The sequence below is a fragment of the Hemiscyllium ocellatum genome, chromosome 19 (assembly GCF_020745735.1).
Source record: "Hemiscyllium ocellatum isolate sHemOce1 chromosome 19, sHemOce1.pat.X.cur, whole genome shotgun sequence".
NCBI classification, from domain to species: Eukaryota; Metazoa; Chordata; class Chondrichthyes; order Orectolobiformes; family Hemiscylliidae; genus Hemiscyllium; species Hemiscyllium ocellatum.
The window spans coordinates 66,975,556-66,996,882 of record NC_083419.1 but is presented as its reverse complement, the minus strand read 5'-3'; the positions used below and the strand labels follow the sequence as shown (position 1 = coordinate 66,996,882).

The 21,327-nt window shown below is 42.4% G+C and overlaps 1 protein-coding gene across 2 annotated transcripts in view; it reads left to right on the top strand.

The window, feature by feature from the left end:
- nup205 (nucleoporin 205) overlaps positions 1 to 21,327 on the top strand; it is a 109,456-nt gene that overhangs the window by 58,676 nt on the left and 29,453 nt on the right. For both annotated transcript variants that reach the window (XM_060840017.1, XM_060840016.1), the window contains exons 20-27: positions 2,983 to 3,064; positions 3,675 to 3,839; positions 4,208 to 4,332; positions 9,883 to 9,997; positions 10,249 to 10,398; positions 15,292 to 15,366; positions 16,518 to 16,675; positions 18,189 to 18,269. In XM_060840017.1, coding sequence (XP_060696000.1) covers positions 2,983 to 3,064; positions 3,675 to 3,839; positions 4,208 to 4,332; positions 9,883 to 9,997; positions 10,249 to 10,398; positions 15,292 to 15,366; positions 16,518 to 16,675; positions 18,189 to 18,269 — 951 coding nt within the window. The remainder of the gene's footprint in view (positions 1 to 2,982; positions 3,065 to 3,674; positions 3,840 to 4,207; positions 4,333 to 9,882; positions 9,998 to 10,248; positions 10,399 to 15,291; positions 15,367 to 16,517; positions 16,676 to 18,188; positions 18,270 to 21,327) is intronic.

Below are 21,327 nucleotides of genomic sequence, written 5' to 3'. Positions count from 1 at the left end.
GGAACTGATGAACTGTGCATACGAGAGGCAGGTTTTCATCGTGACCACAAGTGCTGTAGACCTGCAAAAATATGAACAATGAAGTGAGTTGTCCCCTAGTTCTAGATTCTCCCACAAGAGGAAACATCCTTTCAGTATCCACCCAATCATATCCCCTCAGGATCTTATCCTAATATTTTGAGGCTAGTTTCCTGAGGGCAGGTATTGCCTGTGTTGACTTATTCTTTACCCGTGACATTGTGATACGCAGGCATGCTGCTGAGCTCTTCAAAATTTGCTGGATGAAACCCCGTCAACTAATTAACTCCATGATTCCCAAATGTGTGAACCTTCCTACACACAACCAGCAGCTGACCAATTTCTCAACCCACATAACCCAATCCCACAGGAACCAGTCCTTGAGTATATGTACCAGAGACTTCTCTTCAACAGAGTCACACCTCATATGCTGATGACTTGCTCAGATTTCAGAGCATCGAGAAAACTCTGGTGGATGATGCAATTTCTCTGGAACTCGTCTCCAGAAAATGGAGACTTCAACCTCCACCTGAACGAAGCAAAGGCCAAGGAGTCTAGTGCAGATCACGCCACTTACCTATGCCCCAATGCCACATACATAGGCATAATTTTAAACAATAATTGACCTACCAGCAATGCTAGAACCAAGGTCAAGACGAGAGTGTGGTGGTTACCAGCTGGGCAGCAGAGCTGACACACTGTTGGCTGTTTCATATATCCTTGTCTGGCTGACTGCAGTGCACTGCTGCTCAACTTGACCCAGAAGCCACCACATAAACGTGATAGACATCCAGCTTTGGGAAACCACAAGATTATTTCAGGAACACTGAGACCAAAACAGTTTAAGTGGTTTCCTGTGCTCACAGGCATTGAAAATCTTATGGTCAGGAGGAAAACATCTTCCATAAAGAACATCACGTATTGACGGCCATTAAAGCACTTCCATTGACTCAGGACACCAAAACCCACACAATCCTGAAATCCTATTGTGTTTACTGGAACATATTCCACACTCTGGAAACTAACAGGTCACACCAGGTGTATCTGCTGGTTAACCACAATCATGAAATGAGGAAGACTGGTTACTGATTTGTGTGGAGTCCCAGGTTTTAACCTTCCATGAAAAGTCAGACAGCCCTCAACGGCTTGAAGACTGGCAAGGAATGTTGTGACAATTTGCTTATGGGAGAAAGTGAGGACTGCAGATGCTGGAGATCAGAGCTGAAAATGTGTTGCTGGAAAAGCGCAGCAGGTCAGGCAGCATCCAAGGAGCAGGAGAATCGATGTTTCGGGCATGAGCCCTTCTTCAGGAATGAGGAAAGTGTGCCAAGCAGGCTAAGATAAAAGGTGGGGAGGAGCGTTGGAAATGCGATAGGTGGAAGGAGGTTAAGGTGAGGTTGATAGGCCGGAGTCAGGGTGGGGGTGGAGAGGTCAGGAAGAAGATTGAAGGTTAGGAAAGTGGTACTGAGTTCGAGGGTTGGGACTGAGACAAGGTAGAGGGAGGGGAAATGAGGAAACTGGAGAAATCTGAGTTCATCCCTTGTGGTTGGAGGGTTCCTAGGCAGAAGATGCACTCTTCCTCCAGCCGTCGTGTTGCTATGGTCTGGCGATGGAGGAATCCAAGGACCTGCATGTCCTTGATGGAGTGGGAGGGGGAGTTGAAGTGTTGAGCCACTGGGTGGTTGGGTTGGTTGGTCAGGGTGTCGCAGAGGTGTTCTCTGAAACGTTCCGCAAGTAGGCGGCCTGTCTCCCCAATATAGAGGAGGCCACATCGGGTGCAGCGGATTCAGTAAATGATGTGTGTGGAGTTGAGGTGAATTTGTGGTGGATATAGAAGGATCCCTTGGGGCCTTGGAGGGAAGTAAGGGGGGAGGTGTGGGCGCAAGTTTTGCATTTCTTGCGGTTGCAGGGGAAGGTGCCGGGAGTGGAGGTTGGTGGGGAGGGGGTGTGGACCTGACGAGGGAGTCACGGAGGGAGTGGTCTTTTTGGAATGCTGATGGGGAGGGAAATATATCCCTGGTGGCGGGATCCGTTTGGAGGTGGTGGAAATGATGACGGATGATACGCTGTATATGGAGGTTGGTGGGGTGGCAGGTGAAGACCAGTGGGGTTCTGTCCTGGTGGCAATTGGAGGGGCGGGGCTCAAGTACAGAGGAGCGGGAAGTGGAGGAGATGCGGTGGAGAGCGTCGTTGACCAAGTCTGGGGGGAAATTGCGGTCTTTGAAGAAGGAGGCAACCTGGGATGTTCAGTATTGGAACTGGTCCTCCTGGGAGCAGATGCGGCGGAGACTAAGAAATTGGGAATATGGAATGGCATTTTTTACAGGGGCCAGGGTGAGAGGAGGTGTAATCTAGGTAGCTGTGGGAGTCGATCGGTTTATAGTAAATGTCCGTGTTAATTTGCTTATGCCCAAAATGTCAACTCTCCTGCTTCTCGGATGCCGCCTGACCTGTGCTTTTCCAGCACCACACTATTTGACTCTGACCTCCAGAATCTGCAGTCCTCACTTTCTCCTGGGGATTCCTTCATGCTGGTTTTCCAAAGTCCATATGAAAATCATCTCTCAACTGGTGAAACCCAAGTGTATGAATTCCAAACTTGTGTGCAGCAGCTTCCCCCATGTTTCAGAAATTGAATGAAAGCAGAAAATGTTGGAAATACTTAACTGTGGCTGATGCAAACAATGGAAAATGACTACCCTGAAATGTCAACTTGGTTTCTTTCACCTTTGAATTTCCCTGACCTGCTGAGTATAACCAGCATTTTCTTGTTATTTCGGTCTCCAACAGTCACTCTTTTGCCAGCTGTAAGGTTTCATGTGTTAGTGAAAGTGTCCGTAACAGAAGAATGAAAATTGTATCTTGGGTATTTATTCATATGAACTATTCATCATATTCATACATTCATGCTGAAGAAGAGGATTATGTCCTACTAACAGTTATTCACTCTTGTCCTTTCTGTAGACTGTCAGTGAAACTTTGATGTCTGGTTTTGTGGACTGTTTGGACAGTGAAGGAGCTGAAGAAATGCTTCAGGCTGACACTGGTATGTTCCATTCTGGGAGAGTGATTTGGAGATTCAAAACAGTGAAGGAGGGCACCAGTTAACCTCCTTTTAATTGGATTGCTGTTGGAATTGGCAGTTATTTCATTGTATCATCATGTCTTTGGGAAGAAATGTAATTTGGCTTCAGTTTGACAAGACTGTGCAACTCCAAATTTTAAATAAATGATATATGCTACCATTTGTACTAAAATGGATATCCTACACAGGATATTTAAATTCAGTTTAGTTCACTTGCCTCATACTTTATTTGCAATTGTCTTTTGTTTGTTGGCTGATACAGGCATAGAATTCCATATGCACATACTGTAACCATCAGTCAATTCAACCTATGCCGAATAATTTTTTCCAACTGCTTGACTCTTTCTCCTTTCTGACTCCCTCCATCATGTCTCCTGCTGTTCCTTGGTTTTCTATTCATTCTGCTTTTTCTCAACTCCAATCTTTGAATCACTTTCATGATTCTTGTTACACTGTCCTGTGAACCCCGCGTCTTTTGCCAATGTTGTGATCTTTAGCCTCTGTCCTAGTACACAGCTCTGTTATTGGGGAAAATGTTATCATTATGTTCAGAAGTATTTTCTCATCACAGGCATTGTCACAGAGAAGAAATGTACCCTGGTCAGACATGACACCAAAATCCATATCTTGAGTTTGTTGATCAACTCCTTGGACTTGAAAGCTCCCAACCTGGCATTGTATTTACTGGGTTATGAACTGCGAAAGCCAGTGAGTGCCACCAATCTGCAAGATCCCGGTAACTTCAACTTTGACCTTATTCTTCATACATTTGCACATTTAAAACTTTTTAATATTTTGATTTCTTTTATGATACACCTGAAAAACCTGGAAAAACTCAAAACAGCCAAGATTAAATAGCCTTTATTTTCCCGTCCCAACAAAAGCTTTGACTGTGATAATGAACATAGAATTTAATGCTTTAATAATATGATGATGCGTGTTGAGAAGAACACTCTTGCAAGCGTATCTTTCTATTCCTTTTGTCTCATCTACCACTGCTTTCTGCACTTGCAGTCAATCTATTGTCCCCCAGCAATGCAGTTAAACAATTTTAGATAGTATTGTAGTTTGTGTTGACGTGGATTTATTTTTAACATAAAATAGGTGTTCTTGGTTGTCCACGAACCTGCCTTCACTCCATTTTAAATATTCTTGAGAAGGGCACTGAAGGAAGGAATGGACCCCTTGCAGTCAAGGAAGCTCCACACTTGGCTGAGCTTTGCTATCAGGTAGGAATGAACTTTCTTTCCCCGCCCCACTTTTGACACATACCTGATGCTTACTTGGATCTATTTAATTGAGGCATTGCTCTTATTATTTGTTAATCTTCACTAGTGACTGTGTTTCCCATTGAAAAATCTTTAATTATATTTCTACACTGAGTTCGATTGATTCTTGTTGCGTAAGGGACTGAAGGGCTGTGGAGAGAAAACAGGTGAATGGATTTGAGGTACCGATCAGCCATAATCTAATTGTGAATGGTTGAGCAGGCTCAATGCTGAATGGTGTATTTCTGCTCCGAGAATGAAACGATATATTAACTGCAACATTTAAAGATCCTGGCAGAGAAAGGTGACTGATCACATTCTTATACCTCGTATTTTGTGTTCCTTTTCTGATAAATATGTGCCTTTCCATAGGTAGCACTGAGATCGGCAGAGGCACAAAATGTCCTCTGGGTGGGGGATTTCAACATGCACCACCAAGAGTGGCTCGGTAGCAGTACTACTGATCGAGTTGGTTGGGTCCTAAAGAATATAGTTGCTAAACTGGGTCTGCAGCAGGTGGTGAAGGAACCAACAAGAGGAAAAAACCTATATCACCTCATCCTTATCAATCTGCCAGCTGCAGGTGCATCTGTCCATAACACATCAGTAAGAGTGACCACACACAGTCCTTGTGGAGACGAAGTCCTAACTTCACATCAAGAATAACCTACATCATGTTGTGTGGCATTATCATGATAAATGGGACAGACTTTCAATGGGTCTAGCAGCTGAAGACTGGACATCCATGAACCACAGCGGGCCATCAATAACAACAGAATTGTACTCCAGCACAATCTGCAACCTCATGGTCCTGCATATCCCCATTCAGCCATTACCATTAACCCATGCATTCAATGGAGAGTGCAGGAGGGTATGCCAGGAGCAAAACTATGCATACCTTAAGATGAGGTGTGAAGCAGCAAGTGGTAGGCAGAATTGAGTGATCTTACAACCAATGGATCAGATCTAAGCTCTGCAGTCCTGGATGTAGATTTGTTTTCTGAGCTGGAAGGTTCATTTTCAAACGTTTCATCGCCATACTAGGTAACATCTTCAGTGAGCCTCCAGATGAAGTGCTGCTGATGTTTCCTACTTTCTATTTAAAATATGTGTGGGTTTCTTTGGGGTGGTGATGTCATTTCCTGTTCTTTTTCTCAGCGGAGTAGCAAATGGGGTCCAAGTCAATGTGTTTGTTGATAGAGTTCCAGTTGGAATGCCATACTTCTAGAAATTCTTGGGCATGTCTCTGTTTGGCTTGTCCTAGGAGGAATGTGTTGTCCCAGTCGAAGTGATGTTCTTCGACTGCACGCATGAGAATTCCTAGAAGCGTGACATTCCAACCGGAACTCTATCAACAAACACATTGACTAAGATCCCATTTACTACCCTCCCCTGAGAAAAAGAACAGGAAGTGACATCACCACCCCAAAGGAACCCAAACATATAAATAGACAGCAGGAAACATCAGCAGTGCTTCGTCTGGAGGCTCACTGAAGATGCTATGGTGACGAAACGTCTGAAAATGAAACTTCCAGCTCAGCGAGCAAACCTACATCTCGAATCACAACGTGAGCTGCAAATCTTCTCAAGACCATCCCTGCAGTCCTGCCACATTCAGTTGTGAATGGGAGTGAACAATCAAACAACTCACATGGAAGAGGCTCCACAAATATCCTCATTCTCAATGGTGGAAGACATCAGTACAAAAGATAAGGCTAGAAGTGCTGAGTGAGTGATCCATCTTAGCCTCCTCCAGTGGTCCCCAGCATGACAGATACCAGTTTTCAGCCAATCCTATTCGTTCCACGTGACATCAAGAAATGTTTGGAGGCAGCCGGTATTGTCAAGGCTACCAGTCCTGACAATGTTCCTGCAAAAAATTTGAGCTCCATAACTTACTGTTCCCCTCATCAAGAGTTCCAGTCAAGTTACAATATTGGCATCTATCTGTGACAGTGTGGAAAATTTCCCAAGTTTGTCCTGTATGTTTAAAAACAGGGCAAATCCAAGCTAACGAATTACCGTCTCATCAATCTACTCCTGATCATCAGTTAAGTGATCGAAAGTGTCATCAGCAGTGCTATCAAGCAGCATCTACTCAGGAATAACGTGGTCAGTGAAGTCCAGTTCAGGTTCCACAAGGGCCACTCAGCTACTGACCTCATTACGGCCTTGTTTCAAACATGGACAAAAGAGCTGAATTCCAGGGGGAAGGTGAGAGTGACAGCCCTTTACATTAAGGGTGCATTTGATCAAGGACCTCAAGCAAAACTGGAATCGATGGGTATCAGGGGATGCAAACTCTGCTGACTGGAGTTATACCTGGCACATAGGAAGATGGTTGTGATTGTTGGAGGTTAGTCATCTCGGCTCCAGGACATCTCTGCAGGAGTTCTTCTGGTAGTGTCTTCAGCCCAACCATCTTCAGCTGCTTCATCAATGATTTTCCCTCCATCATAAGGTCATAAGTGGGGATGTTTACTGAATGCACAATACTCAGCACCATTTGCAACTCCTCACTGAAGCAGTCAGTGTTCAAAAGCAACAAGATTTGGACAACATTCAGGCTTGGGCTGACATGTGGCAAATCTCATTCTTGACACACAAATGCCCAGCTATGACCATCGGCGACAAGAAACAATCTCACCATTGCCTCTTGACATTCACTGGTGTTGCCATCACTGAATTCCCCCGCTATCAACATCCAGGGAGTTAGCATTGATCAGAAACTTAACAGGACTCTCTGCATAAATGCAGTGATAACAAGAGCAAGTCAGAGGCTGGGAACACTGCGGCGGGTAGCTCACCTCCTCACTTCTGAAACCTGTCCACCATCCACCCAGCACAAGTTAGAAGTGTGATAGAATATTCCCTGCTTGTCTGGATGAGTGCAGCCCCAACTACCATCCAGGACAAAGCATTTGCTTGATTGGCACTGCATCCACTCTCTCCTCCAACCGACACTCAGTAGCAGCAATATGTACTATCTACAAGATGCACTGCAAAAGCTCACCAAAGATCCTCAGACAGCACCTTCCAAACCTATGGTCACTTCCATCTAGAAGGACAACAGTAGCAGATACATTCCACTCCAGGACACTTACCATCCTGACTTGGCAATATATTACCATTCCTTCGCTGTTGCTGTGTCAAAATCCTGGAATTCCCTCCCTCAGGGCATGGTGAGTGAAACCACAGCAGGTGGACTGCAGTGGTTCAAGAAGGCAGCTCACCACCACCTTCTCATGGGCAACTAGAGAGGGGCAATAAATGCTGGCTGGCCAGCCAGTGATGTCCACGTCCCACTAGAATGAATGAATGAGTATTTATTATTGTTATAATCCCGATAGAGATAAATAACTTACAGTCGTAGGTGCTTGTAAAGAGGACACTATTCAGTCAATCTGTCTGTACCAGTCAACAACTTGACTAAACTAATCCAATTTTTCAGGTTTTAGCCCGCTGTCTTGTCGGCGTAACAATGATTTGAAAACATCATTCTCCAGTCCTACTTGATTGTTTTCCCCTCAAACACTTGCTTTAATTTCACTAGAACCAATGGTATTGTTGTGGTTCTGTTCACCGAGCTGGGAATTTGTGTTGCAGACGTTTCGTCCCCTGTCTGGGTGACATCCTCAGTGCTTGGGAGCCTCCTGTGAAGCGCTTCTGTGATGTTTCTTCCGGCATATATAGTGATTTGTACCTGCCGCTTCCGGTTGTCAGTTCCAGCTGTCCACTGCAGTGGCCGATATATTGGCAGGAATCTGATGAAGGGCTTTTGCCCGAAATGGCGATTTTCTTGCTCCTCTAATGCTGCCTGAATGGCTGTGCTTTTCTAGCACCACTCTAATCTAGAGCCCTTCTCTTGAAGCCTTCATTCAGTTTTGCTACCATTGTGATGCTTTAAGTTCAGCCCTAATCCTCCACTTACTCCACCATTTGAGAACTTCATGGATTGTGCTTTGTTTGAAACCTCCCCTTTGACCTAACCATCATGGACGACCCTACCAGGAGCTGTCCCCAGATGGTTTAGCTTGGTTTCTGAGGCAATCTCTCCATCACAATTCGGGTGGTGATGCTTAGAGAGGCAAATACCACCTGCAAGGTCAAACAACTTGGAACTTTGTCAATAGCTCCTTTACTGGCCGTGGGTTAAAGTTTCAAAATTCCTTTCCTGATGGCACTGAGCATACACCATATTGACAACCAGCACAGGCAGTTGATGATTGGCAACAAATGTTTGCTTCACCAGCAATGTCCACATGTCTTGAACAAACATCTTAAGCTGTACTTTTATAAACCCCATCACCAGGTCTTTTAACTTTTACCTGACCTGACATTCTTATCTTCTTTGGTGACGGTCTGCTCAGTTAGTACAGATGCTTTTGCCATTGTCTGCAGGTGTGAACATCTCGCACCATCTTTCCAATAAAAAAAACTTGGACTTTTGCCACTTAACAACAAACAAGTTAATGTTGCGCAGTATGCCGAGTAGATCACGCGACCCTCTTTGTTACTTCACCGAGTTTGAAAATAAAGCTAAAATACAATAATCTTATAAACTTTGTTTGGCCCATATTGTTAAAAATGCAAAGTTAAAAATCACACAACATGAGCTAGTGCTTTCAAACAAACCTGTTTGACTCTAACCTGGTATTGTGTGATTTTTATACTTGGTCCACCCCAGTCCAACACTGGCTCCCTCCAAAATATGGGCCTGGTCATGCTCCACTCTGTTCTTCTCCACACTTGAAAAAAAATTCTGACATTCTAGGAACTTATGGGTGGGTTTTGGAAAGGGAATGGGTGTTTCTTACTCAAGGTGTGTGGTCATTGCTGGCTAAGCTTTTATTTTCTGTCCTCAAATACATCCTCTCCAAGGCATTCCTCAAGTGTCCTGTCTAGAATTAAGACTATTGTTTCAGTTATAGCCAAGCCAGAGCCTTATAAATATATATTTAACGTTGCGCCATTTTTCTGAGCTTGTAGTTGAGAAATTTGCTTTAAATGTGCATAGAAATATGCCTCTGTAAAGGTGCACCTTATTGCAAAAAGATCTGTACCAACACCCAATTGATTGGTGTCCCCATGACCAATCCTCCTAATTCCATCTTTGATCTATGTTATATAACTAAATTCATGTCAATGTTGGTGTCAACAACCTTAAAGAGCAAAGGAAATAAGCCCACGAGTTGCTTATGACTCCTGTTCTTGAGCTCATACATTTATGATTGCTAAAAAGATAAGTCTGTCATTCATCTTTGATGCCCTGCACAGAATGGAATGACTTGTTGTCCTTCTCGAAATTGATTGATTGCATCACACCAGATGACCTAGGAATTGGCAACTAACCTCAAAAGATCATATCCCACCGAGTCAGCGTTATTCAGGACTGAGTAGAGCCAAGTATTGCACAAGCGAATTGTGGAGCTGTTCCTTATTTTTGAAAATCCCAATTACTGTATGCAGTAATTCGAAGTAAAATATGTGGTATTATTTCTCCTTTCCCAGGTGATTTATCAGTTGTGTGCATATTCAGATACCTCTGGACCAACCATGCGATACTTGAGAACAAGCCAAGATTTTCTCTTCTCCCAGCTCCAGCATCTTCCCTTTGCAGTTAAAGGTAGACAATAATTTTAAGTTTATTCCTTCTTCCCTGTTTTGCATTTTCTTTCACTTTAGAAGGTGCAAATATTTTCTTAATATGTGCCCCAATTTCTCTCTCTCTCCTACCTATTTTCATTCCCTCTTGTTCAGATTGCAACTTGGTTCTCCGTTCCATCCAAACCCAATGTTCTGTTTCTTTCACCATTATCTTTGTATGTCAAAATAGATTGTAACTTCATTCAAAACTGAAAGAATTCCTCTCCACAGGCCATGCAATCTCAGCTTTGAACCAGATGTCATGGTTGATGAAGACTGCTGGGATCGAACTGCGTGTGACATCTCTGAATCGACAGCGTTCTCACACACAGCGCCTCCTCCATCTGCTGCTTGATGATGTGCCACTGCGATCTTACTCTGGTAAGTGTTTCTGAATGTGTACAGGGATCACAAACATACAGCTCAGTAGGACCATTTGGCCCATTGTCTATGTTGACTCTTTGAAGAATCGTACATTAATAAACTCTCTCTTGTTATCAGAGCCTGCTGTTTTGTCCTTCTTAAATATTTAAGATTTCGAAGTTGCTTTTTAATCCATTTCCACCATCTTTTTCAGCATTGCATTCCATATCATCAGTTCTAATTTTCAGTTGGGTTCTACCTTAAATTAGTGACCTCCGTCTGATTAGAGGATTGACCATCCAGCCGGTGGAACTAGTTCCTCCTTACTTAATTTATTTAAAAACACTTCATAATTTTGAACGCTGTATAAAATTTTTCTTTAACCTTTTCTGCTGTAGGCTTCCCAATATGATTGACATGTTGCTCTCACTGGCTGCTTTTTGTTTAAGAACCACTGAGATTATTGTTTGGTTTCATGAAACAAGCTAATTTCAATTGACACTCGGCCAGTGTTGAGTACAGAGGAACTTCGATTATCCAAAGGACACAGGCAGGGAGTATTTTATTCGGTTAATTGAATGTTGGATAATCGATGCCAGATAACACATCGGGACCTTGCGATCTTGTTTGGATCATCTGAAATTTGGTTAATTGAACATTGGATAATCGAGGTTCCTCTGTATTGTAATTTCATTGTACTGAAACCAGGGAGCTGCCAGGTGCTCTCAAACCGACCATGTATGAACTCCATGCTTGATGTGGGGATAATGCCTTTGTGTTGAGGAGTTTTCATTTCAAACCTGTTCTGTTCATCTAATCAAACAGATATGGAGGGCTGGGCAGATAATCCATGACCGATGTGGATCTGAGCTATATGAGTGCTCTAAATTTCCTTCTGCTGAAACTGTTTGTTTCTTTTGGAAGGGCTGGCTGGTCATGATGGAAGGAGTGGTCTGCGGACAATTGACCTCCATATCCTCAGTGTGGAGGAGCAAAGAATTGATTGTTTGCTTGAATCATTATATCTGAATCCTATCTGCGTGGGGCTGCTGAGTGGAGAAAAGTACTTGTAATGATTGAGGTGCCACCAAGCTAAATAGTTTGCATAACTCACTGAGGAAAAGCCACTTGGATATATGACCTGATGGTGTCCATGGAACAGTTTCCCAGTATGGAGGCGGTGAAAATTGCTTGACTTGAGAGTGTATTTTGGGGGATCTTCGGAAAGGAAAAATGTCCTAGTTATACAAGGTTTGAATTTTTTTTTTAGAATGTGCCAACTGAAGCCCATAAAATGTCTATGTTAGAAGAAGTATGTAATAGAATTGAGAATAAAACATGGAATTTATTATTAACTTTTCTGACACTTCTCAATAACAGGAACATGCAGCCTGTGTACACTCATTATCTCATTTTTGAAGGCCTCCCACTTTCCAACTGTCCCTTTTCCTGCACATAGCTTCCCCAACTAAAATTTTGAAAGTTACTGTCTAATACTGTAAAAATATGCATTACTCCAGTTTACACCTTAAACTTTTAGGTCAGGTCTATCCTTTTCCATAACTATTTTAAAACTCAGAATTGCGATCACTGGCCCAAAAGTGCTCCCCCACTTACTGTACCTTGTTCCCAAAGAAAACATCAAGTTTTGCTCCTGCTCTAGCTGGTGCATCCACATACTGAATCTGAAAAATTTCTTCAATGACTAGGATTGAGTGAATCCCTAGAGTATAAGGGCAGTAGGAGTATACTTGAAAGAAATCGGAGATGAGATAGCTTTGGCAAATCTGATTAAGGAGAATCCAAAGAGATTCTACAAATACATTAAGGGCAAAAGTGTAATGGGGAGAGAATAGGCCTGTTAAAGATCAACAAGCCCAACTATGTATGGAACCACAGGAGATAGTTGAAATACTGAACGAGTATTTTATATCCGTATTTACAGTGGAGAAGGATATGGAAGCTAGAGAACTTAGAGAAATAAATAGTGATATCTTGAAAAGTGTTCATATTACAGAAGGGGGGTGTTGGACATCTCAAATGCATAAAGGTAGATAAATCCCTGATCGTGTGTATGGCAGAATCTTGCCGGAAACTATGGAAGTGATTGCGAGGCTCCTTGCTGAGATATTTGTCTCATAAATAGTCGCTGGTGAGGTACTGGAAGACTGGAGGTTGGCTAATGTGGTGCCATTATTTAGGAAAGATGGTAGGATAGCATGGTGGCTCAGTGGTTAGCACTGCTGCTTCACAGCGCCAGGGACCCAGGTTTGATTCTAGCCTCGAGCCACTGTCTGTTAGGAGTTTACACATTCTCCCAGTGTCTGCGTGGGTTTCTTCCTGGTTCTCTGGTTTCCTCCCACAATCCAAAGACATGCAGGTCAAATGAACTGGCCAAGCCAAAATGCCCATAGTGTTAGGTGCAATAGTCAGGGGTAAATATAGGGTGGGGGAATGCGTCTGGGTGGGTTACTGTTTGGAGGGTCGTTGTGGACTTGTTGGGCCGAAAGGCCTGTTTCCATAATGTTGGTAATCTAATCTAATCTAAGGAAAAGACAGTGAACTATAGATCCTGATATCAGTGGTGGGTAAATTGTTGGAGGGATTTTTAAGGGATAGTATTTACATATATTGGGAAAGGTAAGGATTGATTAGGGATAGTTAACATGGCAGGAAATTTGTTAAACCTGAAAGGGTTAAGAAAACAATTGCAAGACTGTTGGTGGGTTTGGAGAGTTTAAACTGTAGGGAGCAGCTGGGGTTATTTTTCCTGGAGGCTGAGGGATGACCTTAGAGTTTTATAAAGTCAGAAGGGGCATGGAATAGGGTGAATAGCCAAGGTCTTTTCCCTGTGTTGGGCGAGTCCAGAACTAGAGGGGATAGGTTTAGGGTGAGAGGAAAACTTTAAAAGGGATCTAATGGGCAGAGAGTGTTGCTTGTATGAACTGAGCTGCCAAAGATTGGTATAATTACAGCATTTAAAAGGCATCTGGAGGGGTCAATGAATAGGAAGTGCTTAGAGGGATATTGGCCAAATGCTCTCAAATACGACTAGATCAGTTTAGGATATCTGGTTGGCATGGATAAGTTAGACCGAAGAGGCTGTTTCTATGCTGTGCAACTCTGGTTATATGACTTGCCATTTGACTCTGTTTTTCTTATCCACTGACCCTATTTGGTCTACAGAAACAATAATATTTTTTCAAAAAAGTGCGATTCAGAATTGATTTGATTTAAGTATGATTTTATGCTCTTCTGGGGAAATGTAATTCACAGTGATATCTAGTTTTTAAGCTTCGTGAAATGATCTTTTTGCATTGTGTCAGGGAAAAGGGAGAAACGAAGATGAGCACAAATCAAGCTGCCTGAGCCCCCGATGGTCATTCCTGCCTGATTTACTTGGGGATGGATACTGTTCCGGACCTAGGGTCTATGGGACTTTACGCCGGCCAAGAGCTAGTGTCTGTGATAAATAGAAGACACAGCTGAAATGGAAGAAAATGAACCACCATTTGTGAATTATGAGTTGGTAAAGCTCATTCTCTGGAATGCAGAGTTATTTTACAGCTCCCACAGGGAGTTAGCTCTTTCTTTAATTGTTCTGCTTCATGTCTAGCGTTGAAAGAGTTACATGATAACAGCGTTGACTCTTCATCTGCCCTTGAATTAGCTGAGCAAGTCACTTAATTATGTCGGGGCAGCTAGGAATGGTTAGTAAATATCAGCATTTCCAAAAACCCACTTCTTGAGAATTTACTAGTTATAAAACGTTTGAACCCTCAACTGCAACGAAGCATCTAGTGGGATTTGAATTGAATTGATAAAATCTCGAATCTAAAGCTACTCTCTAATAATGACTATAGAACTATGGTCATGGAAAAAACATCTTGTTTATTAACGCCCTTTAGGGAAGGAAATCTCCTGTCCTTCACTGGTCTGGTCTGCATGTGACTCCAGATACATAGATACATGCTGCCCTCTGAAATGATTCAGCAAGCAACTCAGTTGCAGGGCAGTTAGGGGTCAGTATTTACCAGTGATGCTCACAATCTGTGAATGAATAAAGACAAAAAAAAGGTCATTGCAGCAGAAATTGAAAGAGAAAATGCTGAAAAAGCTCAACATGCCTAGCAGCATCTGCAGTGAGAGAAAGAGTTAGTGTTTTGGTTCATGACCTTTTGTAGCAGCGGTTATGAAAGCTGAATGGCCTGAACCATGTGGTTTCAGGCCAGCTCTGTTTCTGACCACAGATTTTGTCAGATGCAGACAAGATTAGTCATTTCAAAAGGAAATTGATGGACCCTTGAAGTACATGTGTTTGTTATTGGGATAGAGTAGTGGAGTGGAGCATATGGCTTTACAGAGACCCAGCAAAGACCCAATATGCCAATTCTTCCATAATGATTCTGAGCTAAATATTTCCAGTGTTTTCTGCTTTTATTTTTGATTTTCAGTATCTTCAATATTTTGCTTTTGCATTGTAAAAGAATGTTCTGAAGCGTTCACTACCTTTCAACTTTACTATCTTTCTTCCTCTATATTGATTGAGCCTCCAAAGAGAAGCAGTCGCATAAGAGCAGCCTAGGGCAGTCAGCTCAAGAGAACGAAAGATGACAAGAAAGCAGCCTTTCTTTATTTCCCCAGTCCTAAGAGCAGATAAATCAAATACATTCTGATCAAGGAGTCATGTTTTTCTCCATTCATAAAAAGAGCTAATTATGCTCATTGGTTTGAGGTAGAAGGCTTTGATGTTTTCAGATAAAGCAAACCTCTGATGTTGTCTCATTTGAGTCCTCTCTCCTCTTCTTTTGATGAATTTGGGTAGTTCATCAGTGGTGCTGAACATGAATGTTGTGTTTTTTGCAAAATGTGCTTTTTTTGGCTCATGCTTAACCTACTTTTATCTACCAGTTGATGCAGAGGGGAGTCTGGAAGAAGAAACAAGAAATGTAACTGGGTTTCTGCATTTTGACACCACCACCAAAGGTATTTGAATTTCTGAATCAAAAGTCTTTTCCATTTGTGTTTTGAGCTTGACACATTTGTTTAAGGTAAAGAGGAAATTAAATCAATATTCAGTAAGTTGCATGAATCAGTGTTTGTGAACCACCGTATTCCTGTCATTGACTTAGTGTACTTGTTCATGACATTTTGCTGATCTGAGTACTAAGCCATTTCTCAGTCTCTTTGGCTGTCCCCTGTTTCTAGATTTTAACGATGTAGGAAATATTTTCAGGTCAAAATGAAATAGTTCACATTTGCCAAGGCTGTGTTCATAAAGTCATATCAATATCACTTCATAATGTTTTGATTCAGTCGACCCCAATTTAACCAAACCAACCACCCAACACTGAACCTCCCTGCCTGACTCCCAAGCGAAATAATACTGACGCTTTTTCCCCTCACCACTTTCTCCCTCCCGAACACCACTATCCTGCCCCCCTCACTGATTGGAAAAACTCCACCTTTGTTATACGACCTTATTTCATCCCTCCCTCAACTGATCTGTTGAAACGGCCTTTCTTCCCTTTGTTACGTCTGGGCATGACTACTATACTGCATTCTTGGCCAGCCCCCTACCATCTAGTGCCTGTAAATTGCAATCTCCCAAAACTCTGCTTCTGTGTCCTAACTCAGACTGACTCAGAAGATTGATTCATCAATCACTGGTTCAGACTGGTTTCCAGCCAAACAATGGATCTGATTTAAAATGTGTATTGTTGTTTATGCACCTCTCTGACCTTGCTCCTTTCCTATCACTCTAATCATCTGCAATTCTAGAATCCTCTTTAGGATATATATTGCTCCTCTGATTCATGAACATCTTCAAGCTTCACCACACGACCAATAGCAGCTGTACTCCAATGATCTGGGCTCTGAGCCCTAGAATTACCTTGCTCAGTCTCACCATCTTTGTCTTAAGACTCTTTGTAAAACCTGTCAAGCTTTGGTCATTTGCCTTCTATTTCCTTATGTGGCTCCATGGCATCTTTTGTAATGCCTGTGTGAATCCCTCAGAGCATTGTATTATATTAAATATGTTCAAAAAGTGCAAGTAGTTGTTCATGGATGGGTGGATTTTGACAACAAAAATTTGAAATACTGCATTGATATCCCCGATGTTACTTCTGATCTAGTGCGTCGAAAGATTCTCAGTATTCTAGATTCAATTGACTTCGGCCAGAAGTCTCCAGAAGAGCTTCATCTGGATTTTTTTGATCGTGCCCAGATTGAGCAAGTCATCTCGAAATGTGAACACAGCAACCAACAAGGCCAGACTGTCTGCAATGTGAAGGTAACGGGTCTATTGAGTACAATGTTGCATTAGCATATTTAGCTTCCTTGCTTTTTCCTTCTATTATTCACATTCAATGTTTCCTGTCTGTAGCACCATGCCATTGGATTTTTATATTCCCTGCCTTTGCATTTCAACTCTGTCCTGTTTTAATGCCTGCATTTTTATGGTCCCCGCCCAAGTGTTTGTTTTGTTATTGTTCTACCTTGTGTCGATTCTTTCTGTTCTAGAATACCTCACTCATCTCCAGCTCTGTCTTTCCTCCATGACTAGCTCTTTTTTTTCTACACCATCTCCCTCTGACAAGCATTCCCTGTATGTTTGGAGTTCCCTCCCGTTACCAATAGTTGAAGACCGAGTGCCTCTCTTGGTAGCAGTCTGATGTTTGATGTTACTGAATAGCAGATACACCAAGCAGCCCAACACCCTCTTAGGGTGATAATCCACCAGAACTCGTGTAAAGTTGGCGTCTACCTTTTTCTATAATCACCAAATATTTTCTGCAAATTACTAGTCAGTTAAAATAACAAGCCAGGTGGCTTTTCCATTAAAGTGTCAGTTGTTTTTTTTCTCTGGGATAGTTCTGTATATTGGTCTGATGGAGGGTTCCATTTCATTCCCCAGGATCAAGACAGCCTTGGTCTGCTGATTTGTTTCCTCAGTCCTTGCCTGTGTAAGCCTACCTATCTTTGGCTTTGCACCTTATCTGATATACAGTCGTACTTTATCTTGTCTCACCTCTTGCATCTTGATTTTCTCCTCTTCCTTCATGGGCAGGGGCTTGGAGAGGTTAACAGGATACATTTGGAATAGGAATTGGATTTTGATATGAGATAAGTAGCTATTCGAATAAAGTGGGAACTGGAGGATCAGAGTCAAAAACTGTAGTGCTGGAAAAGCACAGCAGTTCAGGCATCATCCGAGGAGCAGGAGAGTCAACATTTCGGACATAAAGCCTTCATCAGGAATGCCCGAAACATTGACTCTCCTACATGCTTGACTGTAGCAAGATAGAAACTGTCTATTCTCTGTTAAGTCCGAGGGGATAACAACTCCGTGTCCGTTGCCTAATTTAATTCATCCTTCACCACGGCATTACGTAATTAATCATAGCATCCATTTGAAGAAAGTTGTTGGTCATCAGCAGTGATCTATCTAAAGCAGAATCGGGCTCAGTTGTTCTCACCAGTTAAGGGAGCAATTGTCTTTGAACCATATAACATTCGTCAAGGTCTCAGCTTGGTGCGCCTGGGTTCTTCTCGGGGTTATTAGCTGCCATCAGTGGCAGGTAGGTGGGATACATGAGCCTTGGCTACAACATACCTGGGAAAGGCACTAAACCACTAAACTGCCTAGTACTAGCTGCCATTTCATCTATCCTCCCTCATGTGTCAAAGGATATAACTTGTCTGCTTGCTTCAGACTAGGTGGCAAGATACCATCTTCTGTTGTTTTGTAATTCAGTGCAACCTAATGCTGTTAATATTTTCATTGTGGATTGTTTTACCTGTAGCTCCTTCACAGAGTGCTTGTTGCTGAAGTGAATGCCCTGCAAGGAATAGCAGCCATTGGACAACGACCTTTACTAATGGAGGTGAGGCTTTATGTACAATGAGTTACTTGTCTGCGGTACTTGATTTTTTAATTTATTGCTAATGTGGAAGTTCCGTGCCCCAACTCCCAACACATACCTTGTATTTTTAAAACAGCTGAGTCATTACAAGAAGCTGCCAGGATTGATCAACATAAGAAGTAGGAACTGGAGTTGGCCATTTGACCCTCCAGTCTGTTCCCCATTCAGCAGGATCATGGCTGATCCATCATTCATCAAGTCCATTTTTTCCTGCCCTTTTCTCTGTAATTCTTGATTTCCCCTATGGAGAATCTTATCACAGCCTTAAATGTATACAAGGACTCTGCCCCACTCACTGTAGCAAGGGGTTCCAAAGATTTTAAATCCTCTGAAGAAAGTCCCCTTCATCTCAGTCTTAGTCTTTATTCTGGGACTATACCCTCTGGTCCTGGACTCTCCAGTGAGAAGAAGCATCCTCTCAGCATTTACCCTGTCAAGCCCCTTAAGAATCCTATATGTTTCAATGGGATCACCTCTCATTCTTCTGAACTTTACTGAGTCAGGTCCTAACTTATTTTATCTTTGCCCAGAAGACACTACGTAGCGAACCATCTCTGAACTGCCTTTGATGAAACAATATGACCCCTTAAATAAGGGGACCGCAACTGCTCACTTTGTACAGCTGCAGTAAGACTTCCCTACTCCTCTACTCCAACCTCCTTGAAATAAGGGCCAACATTCCAAATAGCCTTCTGGATATCTACTTTACCTGTGTGCTAGCTTTTCATGCTTCATATACATGTACCCTCAGGTTCCTTTGTTTTGCAGCTTTCTGCCCTTTTTCTCTATTTAAATAATATTCTGTTCTTTTGTTTTGTTTTTCCTTCCAAATCTAAACAATTTCACATTATCCTGCATTCTACTTGCCTTACCAACATTTTACTGACTTGCTTAACCTTATAATATTTCTTTGTAAACTGCTTGTATCTCTCATAATCTGCCTGTCTACCTATTCTTATGTTGTCTGCAAATTTTGGTTACAGCATGTTTGCATCCTTCCTCCAATATGTATTGTAAGTAGTTGTGGTCCCAGCATTGATGCCTGTGGAACCCCACTGCACACAATCTGAAAAAGAACGCTCCTTCTCTCACCCCGCCTCTCTTTCTTCCCCCCCCACCCCACCTTGTGGTCACTTCTTTATCCATGCCTGTATACTACCTTCTGGAAGTCCAAACACGATGCATCTACTGGTTCCCCTCGATCCCCACTCAGATTGAGACTTCCTTGAAAACCTCTAATAAATCAGTCAGGCACAGTTTCCCTTTTGTGAAGCCATGTTGGTTCTGCTTGCTCACAAAAACTCAAGTCATAGATAAGCCCACAGTGTTGGAGGTAGTATACAGGCATGGATAAAGAATTGACTAATGAACAGGAAACAAGATGGGGGGAGAATTTGAAAATATTGTGCTTTTCTTCCTTGTCAACTGATTCCAATACTTTTCCAATAACAGATGTTAGGCTAACCACTTTATTTTTTTTTGCAATTTTCTGATTCTCTGTTACTTGCCCAGGATCCAAGTTTTTTTTCCAAGAAAATTACAGCAAATGTACCCACTATCCTTTTAGTTACTTCTTTTGGGACCCAAAAAGCAAAGCATCAGGGCCAGAGACTTATTTGCCTTTAGCTCCATTAGTTTGTCTGATACTAATTTTTTAATGACAATGATGGTACTTAATTCCTCCCCATACTCATTAGTATTAGTGAGATGTTTGAAGCATCTTCCACCATGTTTAACTCATCTGGTATTTCCTCGCTCCCCACAAGTATTTTCTGTGATTCATTTCCTAAGGGAGATTTGTTCACTTTGACCGCCCTCTTCCTTTTTCAGTATTTAAAGAAGCTCGTAATCAAGTTCTTACATTCCTTGCTGGTTTGCCCTTTTGATTTTAGAAGAGATAGGGAGGTAAAAAGAGGTAGAGGAGATGCATTACCCATCAGTGAGAATGCCACAACTGCATTCACAGAGGACATATTGGAGGGCCCATCCGGGGGGCACTATGATACAGCTGAACAATAAGATGGATACAGTCATTCTGATGAGATTATGTGATACGTCTTCCAAAAGTCATTGACTCATTGAGGAACAAATACGTAGGCAGATTATGGAAAGATGCAAGAGCAACAGGGTTGTTGTAATGGGTGACTTGAACTTCTCCAATACTGACTGGGACTTTCATAGAGCAAGAGGCATAGATGGAGCAGAATTTTTAAGGTGCATCCAAGAGGGTTTCTTGAAACAGTATGTGGATAGTCCAACTTGAGGGGCCATACTGGACCTTGTATTGGCAAATCAGCCTGGCCAGTTGACTGACCTTATAGCAGGAGAGCAATTTGGAAACATGCTCACAGCTATCTTAAAATTTAAGGAATAATGAAGAGAGATAAGTCAGGACCTTGCAGGGAGGTACTAAACTGGGGGAGGGCAAATAATGTCAGTCATAGGCAGGAGCTAGGGAGTGTTAATTTGGAGCAGCTGTTATTGAACAACTCCACATTTGACATATGGGAATTGCTTAAATGCCCACCAGTCAAAATTTAGGACCGGCATGTACCAGGAAGGAGGAATGGCAACGTATGGAACTCTTGGACGACAATGGATATTGGGAAGTTAGTCAAAAGGAAAAGGGAAGCATATGTAATGTTTAGAAAGCTAAAATATGATAGGGCCCAAAGGAATATTAAAAAAAAGTAAGAAAGCACTCTAGCGGGAAATTAGGAGAGCAATGAGGGGTCATGAAATGTCCTTGGCGAGTAGGGTTAAAGAGCATCCCAAGGCATTCTATGCATACATTGAAAGCAAGAGGATAACTAAGGAGAAGGTAGGGCCACTCAAGGATAAAGGAGGGAACTTGTTCAAAGTTTGTGAGAAGATTTGTAGGATGGGTACTCGTTGTTCTGGTTCTGTTCGCCGAGCTGGGAGTTTTTGCTTGGAGGGAACTTGTGCTTGGAGGCACAGTGCCTTGTGTTGGTATTCACCCAGGAGAAAGACAGAGGATAGTGAGATTTGTGTGGAACAT